Source organism: Cydia pomonella, chromosome 5, assembly GCF_033807575.1.
Source record: "Cydia pomonella isolate Wapato2018A chromosome 5, ilCydPomo1, whole genome shotgun sequence".
In the NCBI taxonomy this organism is placed as follows: domain Eukaryota; kingdom Metazoa; phylum Arthropoda; class Insecta; order Lepidoptera; family Tortricidae; genus Cydia; species Cydia pomonella.
Genome location: NC_084707.1, coordinates 2442115 through 2454611, shown reverse-complemented (window position 1 = coordinate 2454611; position 12497 = coordinate 2442115). Strand labels below are relative to the sequence as shown.

General features: G+C 37.6%; 1 protein-coding gene and 2 long non-coding RNA genes across 3 annotated transcripts in view; 2 read left to right on the top strand and 1 right to left on the bottom strand.

The window, feature by feature from the left end:
* Positions 1-12497, top strand: part of LOC133518436 (uncharacterized) — a 107971-nt gene that overhangs the window by 84314 nt on the left and 11160 nt on the right. The window lies entirely within an intron of this gene.
* Positions 1971-12497, bottom strand: part of LOC133518427 (inactive hydroxysteroid dehydrogenase-like protein 1) — a 31951-nt gene continuing 21424 nt past the window's right edge. The window contains exons 3-6 of the mRNA XM_061852111.1: positions 5338-5448; positions 3577-3797; positions 2597-2824; positions 1971-2377 (exon numbers count right to left, since the gene is read on the bottom strand). Of these exons, the coding sequence (XP_061708095.1) occupies positions 2273-2377; positions 2597-2824; positions 3577-3797; positions 5338-5448 (665 nt within the window). The 3' untranslated portion in view covers positions 1971-2272. The remainder of the gene's footprint in view (positions 2378-2596; positions 2825-3576; positions 3798-5337; positions 5449-12497) is intronic.
* LOC133518435 (uncharacterized) lies at positions 8888-10865 on the top strand. Its single transcript, XR_009799479.1, has 3 exons — positions 8888-9508; positions 9760-9921; positions 10611-10865. It is a non-coding gene; the product is annotated as an uncharacterized LOC133518435 (long non-coding RNA).

Below are 12497 nucleotides of genomic sequence, written 5' to 3'. Positions count from 1 at the left end.
TGTACTGACTATTCGTTTGCCCTTATTAGTTGGGATACGAACACAGGACGATACGAATGGGTAAAGTAAGGACACTAAGTACGAGGAATTTCGTACATTGACTCGCCGGTCCCTTCTCTATAGCATGCGCGTAATTATATTGCTGTCCTCATAATTACAGCTGTCAATGCCACTGTGCGAGCGGTACAGGAATATAACTATGCGAGTTCGACAGAGATACGATATGAAGGGTTTATGTACTAAATTCTTCGTTCTTAGCGTCCATATGTTAGTAAATTGATCAAACAAACTGTTATATAGTATCTGGGATATAAAACAGTATAATAGGGAGTATTACTGCAATGTTCTGCCGCCAGAGTGCAGCACTAGCACCTTTCGTAAACCATAGAGTGACTTATACATACTGTGCCTAAAACTGTTTTTTGACAAGTTTTCACAGATAACAAAATATGACGTCGTTTGTTTAGAAAGGGCCTACCGGGAAACGCGAAAATCGAAATTAAGTTATCTGCCTCTTCATCGTTAGGTTAGAAGAGGTTAGAAGATTTTCTTGTTGCGCTGTAGATCCTCAGATTGTGGGGGCGTCCATTAATCGCGTCATATTGTATAGGGGGGGGGAGGGGGTCAGCAAAAAATCACCAATGATCACCACAGGGGTCGGGGGGTATGGACACGTATCACGTGTATTTTTTTTTTCATCTGTGCTATACTGTATTATAGTCAATAAAATAAAAATAATAGTTTTCCGCCCTTATTATCCTTCACGTGTACTTAGGTCCATTTGTTAGAAAACTGTTCTTTAGTTATCGAAAAAAATACACGTCATATTGGATGGGGGGGGGGGGGGTCCTGAAAATATCACCAAAGATCACCATGGGGGAAGGGGGGGGGGGTCTAAAACAAGCCAAAAACGTATGACGCGATTAATGGACGCCCCCTGTAATGAATTGTGGTAGTGGCGCCTACGCAGAGTTTTGCGTAATATTCTCTATTGTCGGTGCATATATATGATTTGATATAAAAGCAATCTAATTTTCATAAATCTATGTTTACAGTGTTAACATCGAATAATACATTAATTTATTGAATGTGGCCATATACTTTATTATGTATTGTGATTATTGTTCGAGTGTCTTTCTTGTACTTAAGTGACGCAATTGATATGCAAGTACTTGATTATATTAATAAAGTGAGTATTTATTAACAATTCATTTCTTTGTATTCCTTCGTCGTGTTTAAATTTTGCAATTGACGTATGGTTGTCATATTCTTATATTTAATTTTCTATCTTAACGATATACATGTTATAAACATCGGTTTTATTGTTTGTATTAACCCTTTACCGCCTACGAAGCCATATATGGCAGATGTGATATTCAACTCTTATATACAGCTATTACAGTTCATATTTCAACAAATATTTTTTTATTACATGCAGTAAGGGGATAGAAAATTAAAATGTAAAAAGTCTCAGTCACTATCTAAATATTATAAATAAATATAAATAAATAAATATTATAGGACATTATTACACAAATTGACTAAGTCCCACAGTAAGCTCAATAAGGCTTGTATTGAGGGTACTTAGACAACGATATATATAATATATATAAATATAAATACTTAAATACATAGAAAAAACCCATGACTCAGGCACAAATATCCATGCTCATCACACGAATAAATGCCCTTACCAGGATTTGAACCCAGGACCATCGGTTTCATAGGCAGGGTCACTACCCACTAGGCCAGACTGGTCGTCAAAAAGTACGCATCTATCTATCTAACTATCTAAAAGTACGCATTACCTATACTTCGTTAAGAAAACCTTCAAATAATAGGAATCCAACACGGTTTCTAAGACGATCTCTGTATATTTTGTCGGCACGCTGCTTCAGGTTCGGTAATTCGTGCTGTATGATGGGTAAACCATAAAGGTAAGGTTTCACTTCAAAAAATGAAAACGGCGATGCTTAAAAAATATATATTTAAAATTAACATCACATATGGCCGTCTTATATTATTAGTTATACTATATTTGTACAAAACTATGAATTTCTTCTATACCTATTAGTTCACAACTTTAAAACAGAATTTAGCGGTAACTTAATTAAATTAGAAACGAAGTTGCAATGCTAAATATCCGAAAATTTGAGGAATCATAAATCATATGCTACAGATGAGGAAGGGCAATATACCGATGATATTGAACTGTAAACCGTATTTAATTGAAAGAAGGTCGAATTTCGCACGAAGACATTTGTGTTCTAGACTATTGCACCTTCTGGCTTCGTAAATATTCTTGTCGAAATCCCTGGTTGAGGTGCCAGGCGACCTTCGTGCGGAACCAGACTGGAGCCAGCTGGGTAAAGAAAGCCTGCAACACAATAAGGTTATTTGGTATAAGTCCAACGCGGGATAACTGCGCTTACTCCAAAAAACAAAACAAACAAATTATTGATTTGCATTACATGTGTTAGTAAATAAAAATTACAAAATTATAAAAATTAAAAAATAAAATTATAAAATCGTACCCAGCGTTCATCTTTGTGGACACATGTTAATGGTCTTTCTAACCAGTTTTAATCATACTAACCTGAACTCCATGAACCCAATACCCCGTAGTATCCTGTACTCTTCCCAGCATAGCTACAGCATATCTCGCGTATGCTTCAGGGGTAGGTACTAACGGCCCGCCGGCCATCACGGTGGCGGAGAACGCATTCATCTTGGTGGACACGAAGAATGGCGCGACGTGCTGCACGTAGATGCCTTTCGGGGCGTATTCTTCGCGGATGGCGTGCGTGAAGCTACGGAGGTACGCCTGTAGAAATAATAAACATCTTTTTAACAGTTTTAACGCTTTGAATTTTCGTGGAATGCCCCTGATTGAGCAAGAGCGAGGGAGACAAAGACAGACCTTCAACACATCAGCCTTTTATCGCCCACTGCTGAGCATAGGCCTCTCTTCTAGTACGCCACTTATCCCGGTCCCGAGCCAATCTCATCCAGAAGGTACCCGCAGTCTTCCGAATGTCGTCCACCCAACGAGCCAACGGACGCCAGGCACTCCTTTCGTCTGAAAGCGGCTACCACTCCGTTAGCACTTTGGCCCACCTGCCATCACTCTGCCTGGCAACATGTCCCGCCCAGCTCCATTTTAATTTGGTAATGTCGTGTCCGACGTCTTGCACCTTGGTGCGACGTCGGATCTCGACATTCCTCACTCGGTCTTGAAGTTTGATGCCGAGCATGGCGCGCTCCATGGCTCTCTGTGCCACTCGAATTTTATGCACAGTCTCCTTAGTGAGCGTCCATGTCTCGGCACCGTAGGTCATGGTGGGCAGGACACATTGGTTAAAGAGGCGAGTTTTCAGGCATTGTGACAGACAGACCTTGCTGGTATGATTGAGCTAGAGATATAGTAAGAGGGAGAGAGACAGACCTTAGGGGCCGCATACACACGCGGCGGCGTAGGCTGCAGCTCCGACGACGATGACATTAAAAATCGCTCCTTGCCCCCGGGTCGCCATGTAAGGCAACACGCAGGGAATTGAGCAAAAGAGAGAAAGATACCTTAGTGGCTCCATACACAGCCATAAGCGGCATAGGCTGCAGCTCTGACGACGATGATATATTAACGACCGCTCCTCGCCCCCGGGTCGCCATGTAAGGTAACATGGCGCGGGTGAGCATGGTGGCTGCGCCTACATTGACGACGATAAGGTCCCAGGATCGCGACGGAGGAGCGCAGCACAGCTCGACGGGACATTCGTAGTTTAGGCCTACGTTGTTTACTGGAAAGAAAATTAAGAACACCAATTAGATTAGACAATAAGTTAGTACTTAACCTAGAATTTATGTATTGTTTGTATTGCTATTGCTTTGGCAATAAAGTGATTTGAAGTTGAAGAAAAACATAGAGAAGTAAGCTTAGAGTGCCCACTCCGTGCATGGAGAAAACCCCATTTTTAATAAGTTTTAGGCGCACTTTTAGAAAACATTTATACTTCCTGAAATTTAAGCTGAATAAGTATTAAGTTGATAAAATCGTTTATTTCGGACCACATAAATCCATAAAACCTATTAATAATAAGGCAAAATTTCGAAGACACTCAACTTCTGAGATTATTTCATTATTAAATACTAGAAGTATTATAGTCTATCAAACAACTTTATCAGTAGAAGGCGCGAAATTCAAATTTTCTATGGAACAATAACCCTTCGGGCCTACCTTTTTAGGGTTCCGTATCTATACTATTATCTATTATATCTATTACTAAGACTCCGCTGTCCGTCCGTCCGTCCGTCCGTCTGTCACCAGGCTGTATCTCATGAACCGTGATACTAGCTATCACAGTTGAAATTTTCACAGATGATGTATTTCTGTTCCCGGTATAACAACAAATACTAAAAAGGACGGAACCCTCGTTGGGCGAGTCCGACTCGCACTTGTCCGTTTTTTTTTATTTTCCCGCTTTTTACTACTGACGGAAATTACTTGACAGACTCTATTTTATATTTTGTTTATTTTTTATATTTTTTTTGGAAAGTGTAAGTCAGTCTTTAAAATTTTGTTACATATGCTTACTTTTGTAGAGTTCTTTCTAATCTTGCAATAGAGCTAATATGTTTAGGTACCTTCTTAAATCATTATCATAACGATCAATATGCAGTTAAACATTAATTGCTATGGTTTGGCAATGTATACTTGTATAGGTTGATAGGTTCATGACTTTAGGTTCGAAACTTTCACTTTTCGCAATGTACGAGACGTTCCTTGACCTCTTATCTATGTATGACTATATCTATCCTGACCTAAGTCATCTTTTTGCATTGTTTCCGAGAACGACTTTTTCTGCTCTAGTTTGAAACCTACTTTTGACCACTACACACATGAAAGCTTAAAAAACCGGCCAAGAGCATTTCGGGCGATGCTCAGTGTCATAGTACAAAGAGTGGGAAAATCGGTTATCATTATACAAACGCACCGCGCTCGGCTTGTATGTGTGCGCCATAGTACTAAGCTTTAATTGCATGATTTTCCCATAATTTTTTTGGGAGGGGGGAGGGGGTTCTATCGGAGCGAATATTTTTCGATCATATCCTTTATCAATGGGTTTTGGAGACCCCTTCATTTTGAAATACCTATCCAACGACACCCCACATCATAAGATAAAAGCGAAAAAAAAAATTGTAGGGGAGGTGTCTTAATTTTTTATTTTACCATTTTGTCGCCATGATTGATTTAAGGACGGACGGACATACAGACGGACATGGTGAAATATAAGGATTCCTACTCGACTACGAAACCCTAAAAACTATGTAGTATCTTACCCAAGATCCCCAGGTCTAGGTCTTTGAGCTGTTTCTCTATGTGAGGGTATATCTCTGCGCCCTGCGTGAAGTCAGCGACGATGATCTTGGTTTTCACATGATGCGTCTGCTCTGGAAACACCAAATCGAGGTCAGTTGAGATCTTGTGAGTGTGTTTGATACAGAAATATTTGATTTGTATTCACATTTTGGCCTTTGGCACCACAGATATTTTCTAAAATTTTTGAATCGGCTCATTGTTTAAAAAGGGCGGTTTCAGACTAGCGTTTTATACGAGCGCACGCATTGACATACATGTATGTCTAAGGACGGGCCTTACGGACAATAAGAATGGGGCCAGTACAGTCTAATGCCACAACGCAATTGGTTGATGAGTTCGCATCACGCGCGCGATTGGTAACATTGCGTTAGGCTGCACGACTGGCTCGAATTCGTAAGTGACACCGTTGAACCAGCACCATTCTTAGTGCCCTTAAGACCCGTCCTTAGATATATATCTATGAGCGCATGCGTATGCGCATGTATAAGCTCGTATAGAGCAAAAGGGAAAAGTAACACGCGCGCGCGTGTGTGCTCGTAACGTAACGCCGAAACGACCGTGTACTTGCAGAAAAATACGATAGTCGGAAATCGCTCTTTGCGATCGAATAATGAAATGATAATAAGTTCCTTGCTGAAATACAGAAAAAGGATAAAGTAGGGAAGTAAAGTGGTAATTTTAGCAATAACATATTATTTATACAAGAAAGGAACACCTCTAACTATTTTTAGTCAATTCATAAAAACGAAACTTAAACATACGCTCAAATATAAAGATAGTATTTTAACATAAGTAGGTAATAATAAAGTTTGTCAAGCCATTTCCGTCAGTAGAAAAAAGCGGCATATTAAAAAAAAATTATGCGCGAATGATTATCGACCCATAGAAAATATGAAATTCGCGCCTTTTTCCACCGACGAACTTGTTTTACCGGCTATGACTGAATAATTTAATAAAAATTTCATCGGGTTTTTAAATCAAACAAAGTCAAACAAAAATAAGTTGACAGCCATTGTAATAGGCCAGACAGTGCAAGGGATATTCTAAACGTCAAAGATCTATGAAATTATCACGTTTACCTAACACTTACACTGGCATGGGCTATCAAAATTGCTGCCAACTTAGCTTGGTCTGACTGTAGAATGACTAACTATAGTCACTAAGTAAATAGCGGCGGTGCGCGCCAGAGCAGAGAGTTCGCTCAGTACAAAGTGCCGTTTTCGCGGCACGCACACAGACGTGACATTTACGCACACAGGCGTTACATTTACAGGCGTTCTCGGGCACTCTCGGGCAGAGCTTAGTCGGGCTGTGCGCGCGTTGCTCACTTGACGTCCCCGCCGCTACGTGGGTACCTACTGTCATGTACGTCAAAATGCAGTCTCTAAGGAATGTAAACATGATAAGATGTATGTACTTATAAACGAATCGATGTATGTATGTCTGTAAACTTATATTACCTACTCCTTTTTAAAATTCGAAATGAATACAGAAGCAACCCTAGTGAGTCGGGCAAGTTTAGGTATGTATTTTCAAGAACGGCGGGAACGGACCTTCTGTTTATTTATTATTTTTTGTGCTATAGTAGTAACAAGTAAAACACATAAACATCATTCAATGTACACCTCGACTGTATGACAATGTCACACGGTTTTTTCATATAAGTATCTTACAATATTGCAAGATACCTAGCATATTTTATTACTACCTAAAGCATCCCAAGTTATTTGCTGAACCCATTGCCATCTGACCTTCTTTTACCTTTTTGCAGTGTATTAGGATGACTAAATAAATTGATTTATTAAGGCATATGTTTAGTACTCGAGTGGCTGTGTTCAGGACATCAGGGCTAATTAATGCGCGAAGAAAAATACGCTAGTCTGAAACCGCTCTTATCTTGACCGTCCGACTCAAGGCCTGTCGACTTCCTTAGAAAGATATGACGCTTCATAATTGCGCATGTGTGGTCTGACGCTCTGGAAATAGATACCAGTTATTAATATAAAAATATTTTGCTACAGCAACATTGCTCCTATCTGACTTTGTCTATTCAACTTTGGGAACAAATAAAAACATTTTTATCAAATATTTTGATTTATGTCACACTACCATATGTAAATTATTATTATTTTATATAAATTATTACCTATTTCAGTTTGTCTTTGTCTATGTTCATAAAATCTATGGAGGTCAGAGGCAGGCTGACGCAACTAGGAACAAAATAAGTTTTGTATGGAACTTGTTTCGCAAATCTTTGCCAACGAAGAAAAATAAAACGTCAGTGCTATTTATTCTGTCAAGTTTACATCAAGTCAACTGTCAGCATAATTGTTTTGTTTGTTATGAAGGCTTCAATGTTTTGTTCGGGTATTTCGTGCAATTTCTTTATTATTTAGTGAAAATATGGAAAATAGTGAACCGTGATCAGAGTAAAGAACGAGTTTGTTACAATGCCACCGAGAAAACGGTTTACTAAGTGTGAAATATGTGGCAAGCGAGCCACTCGAGAAAATCACGAAAAAAAGGGATTTTATGGCGAAATTTCCCTTGGATAAAGACCGGTACGTAGGTTGCTTTAGATACTTTTGACCTTATTTTGGTGCAGCCGGCTTTAAACACATCGAAAAATTGATTTATATTATGTTTAGTTGTGAACTAGGAATGTACTAAAACGATCGATAATTGTATGTTTATTTGTATATCAGTGTAAGTAATTAAATAAAATATGTAAAATTTCCTGAGAACTTGCATGCAATATGACACAAAATTAATTCGTCGAAAATTTTCAGTGGAAAATTATCTATCATCTATGCATTAATGGTCATTATTTAACATGTCTAATTTGATTTATAGATGCATATTAGCGCTAAATAATCAGTTGATCATCTCATTAGCAAACACTTGGAATATAAACTGTACATAACCAAGGCTGTATGTTTTCAGATGCAGGCAGTGGGTTAAATTTGTTGGGAACGAAGACCTGATACATCTTCCCATAGAAAAGTTACATTTATTGAAACATGTATCTGCAGATCATTTTGAAAATAGTGCTTTTAATAAAAAAAAATTAAGAATAAAATTAGTGAAGGATTTTGTAATTACAATCTGAGTGTAACGAGGTATTCTAAAATAGAATCCTGGCGTAGTGAGGGATTCAAGTGTTAACGCCTATGGGTGGTATTCCACCTATGCAATTTCTTTGTCCAATGTGTATTGCGTCTCACATTTTGATTAATGACAGAGTGAGACGCAATGACATTGGACCAAGAAATTGGATAGGTGGAATACCACCCTAAGGTCGAAATATTTTTGCTACCACGTGATAAATTTACATACTGCTTTGCACATCACCTATGAGGAAATGATTATGGTACAAATAAATAAATAAATAAATTTAATTAAATAATTTAACCTAAGAAGTATGCAAAAAGAGGAAAAAAGTGATCCCTCCTAGTAGGGAAAAAAAGTGCTACTTTCATCCTTCCTAGCGGTGAAGAACAACAAGGTGTTCTAAAAAAAATCGAGTCCACATTAAGCTCAACCACGTATTAGTCCACTCATAGAACTATCCACTATATAACATACAACTTAAATGTGGACTCGATCCTAACTTGATTTCGAGTACAAAATTTGTAGACAAGAGTATATATTTCAACCCTCCCCATTTTATCGATATCGATAAGAAACGCAAGCGTGTAGCGTACTACACTATTTAAATTGCTTATGTTTGTACTATGGTTCTTTGACAGTTCTTTGTCGTACATTTTGGTAATGATTTGCGAAACAAAGGGATTCCACTCGCTAGTATGGAAGTCCCGTCTCTTAAAACGTAGTGATTATATGCTCTTTGGTCAGAGGCACATATCGGTATATCCATAAAGCCTTGCACTTGGGTCTGGCCGGTTAGAACATAGACAAAAGTCTGCAATGTCAATGCTGTCAAAGTAATCGACTATTTTCATTTTCAAAACTATCAGTTTTCATATAAAATGATTAAATAACGATTTATGTTCTTGAAATAGATTTATTGATTAATTTTTAAAATTAAAAATCCACCGCACAGTATCTCCGCTCAGACTCGGTTAAAGTTTAATCCATTGTACTAAACTAAGAAACAACAATTATTTCAAGGTAAGAAATATTTTAATCTATAAATAAAATAAGTGTACTATTGCCAAATTCAAATACATAAATTTAATCTTACCACCCTCTTAAGTCCCACGGACGCCCTATCGCATCCAAAATTACAATCAAAATTCATCATAGATGTAAAATTTTACATTGTTTTAGCCGGCAATTTAGAACTCTGGTAGCTATTAGCAAGGTTAGTAATTAGGGACATAGGTTATAGTATTGTTTAAAATGTGACTGTTTTGTTTTAGAGGGTGAACGTGAGAAAATAATCCATCATTTCCTTGAAAAGGCTCAAAATCAAAAGGCACGGATCCGCCACATAATTCCGACTAGTTGTAGTTTCTCGGTGACCATCAACAAGACCGCTGCATTGAGCTGTGGAGCAGAAAGTGTCCGACAGTCGGCTAGATGTAATAACAACTTTGTCTGTTATATATTCATGTAATTTTTAGTTTTTTGGGCTGATATATGTGATATGATTACAAGTTACACTAATTGCAATTGTGGAGTAAAATCAGATGTGCCAAAGATCATGTTTTAGATATATAAAAAGCTATATTAAATGCAATAAATAGTATATGTATATATATAAAATTGTTTTTATCATGAAGATTTTAATGACTTCTATTTATTGTTATGACGGTGATCTGGGAATTAAAACATGCGCTAAAAATAGACGACCTAAACATAAATAACGCCTTAAAAAAATCAAGAGATAATCACACGCACAGGATAGGTTAACTATTTGGTACCCTCATCAATAATGAACCGAAATTACCGACCTGTGGTCTCATTGAATAAAATTCATATAGGTATGTAGATATTATATGGAAGTGTCACAGTTAGTTCAACAAGCCCCGTCCGATACATAAATTTGTATAGAAAATGACTTTTTTCCTGCCTATTGTATGTTTTTCGAACGAATTAAGCTCTTTTGATCCTAATATATAGGAATAAAAATATTTATAACTTGATAATAAACTGTATTGTTACCTTTTATATTGAAAAAACTTTAAAATATAGATATCATTATCTCTTAGGACAAAATATGCCTGTGATTTTGATTAATATGTAACATAATATTTTTTTTATTTGATAGATACTAATTTAAAAACCTCACCCCAACAAAAACAAAAAATGAAAAAATACAAAAAGAAATTCCGTCGCCGGGATTCGAACCCAGAACCACTAGCTAGAACTGGATCACTACCTACCAAAACCCGCCAGGCTAAACCGGTTGTCAATTTTAGTACTGAGATACAAAGAGAGCGCCACTAGTATAAACGAACTTTTGAAAGGGGCATTTTTTTGTATGGAGTTAGCGTTCTTCTCCTAGTGAGTATTATATTCTTTGGTCCGACTTATAGCAAAAAAACGTTGAAGGAACTTTTTGGTCGATCATGGCGGTTCAACTTGTTATCGGTTCGAAAAAAGAACACAAATTTAAAAATCTCGCTGTTGTTACAATGATTTTATTGTTGTGGTACCTTATAAATATCACTCAAATAAAACGGTCCGTGAGGTTGTTGAACGTGCACGGTGTTTTTTCGTAGGATGACGGTTCGAGGAGACTGAATTTATGCTTAATTTGGAATTTTTGTACGGAAAAGTTAATAACAGTCATTCAATGCTTACCCTGGATCAAACGGACTTAATTTTTAATATATACAAGTTTTTACGAAGTCTGAGTTAAGTGGTAGGTACTAGCTACAGCTGTGTGCAATATAATAGCAGTCAATGTTCTCGCTCGAGAACATTCCTCATATGTAGACAGATTGTTCTCGAGAATGGCACAACACTAACTGTAGGTCATCATCTTCCTCGCGTTGTCCCGGCATTCTTCTACGGTCTATGGGAGCCTGGGGTCCGCTTGGCAACTAATCCCTAGAATTGGCGTAGGCATTCGTTTTTACGAAAGCGACTGCCATCTAACCTTCCAACCCAGAGGGTAAACTAGGCCTTATTGGTTTTAATCCGGTTTCCTGACAATGTTTTTCTTCACCGAAAAGCGACTAATAAATATCAAATGATATTTCGTATATAAGTTCCGAAAAACTCATTGGTACGGTCACGTCTGAAAATATCGATACGGACAAAGTGCAAAAAATATGTACACACTGTCCTAATATATGGGCCATAAAGTCGTGTATACATATTTTTGTGGCACTTCGATCGAGTCGATTATTTCAGACGTGACTACGAGCCGGGGCTTGAATTTGAACCCGCGACCTCCAGATTGCAAGTCGCACGCTCTTACCGCTAGGCCACCAGCGCTCCACCACTAACTGTAGGTATACCACGCTCATGATTAAGGAATATTACCTACAACCACTTCTTAATATTTCATGAAACCCGAAATCGGTGATAATATAATAAATACATAATATGGGACAATCTTACACAAATCGGCCTAGCCCCACAATAAGGCTTGTGTTGTGGGTCCTACACGACGATAACCACGGTGTTTTTTTTAAGTTCGTTAATTTCAAGGGTGCATTCCTGAGCTTAAATTAAGTAACTTTCTCTAAGAAACCGATATTCTAATTAACTCCATTTTGGAGATAACGTATGATTTATTTATATGTGATAAGCGAGCGTGTACACTTGCCTTAGGGCCTGTTTATATATTATGAGATTTATGAGTTTATTTGCTATTAACGAAAGTATATAATAGATACATAATACATAGAAAACATCCATAATTCAGGAACAAATTAATACCCGTACCAGGACGAACCCGAACTAGATACGTTGAAATAATAGGTAGTAGGTACATGCTAACAAAGAGAATTTGAAATAGAGGTCTATTGCTAAATAAAACTTTGTAGCGACGTTAATTTACTTCCATCTTTCGATACATAATTAAAACTTTTACAACGCCATTTGACTTTGATCCTATTCTTTCACTGATATGTGTTCAATATGTTAAATATCAAAAAGTGGTGCCATCTTACAGGGCACTACCCAAAGGTTACGCCATCGCTCG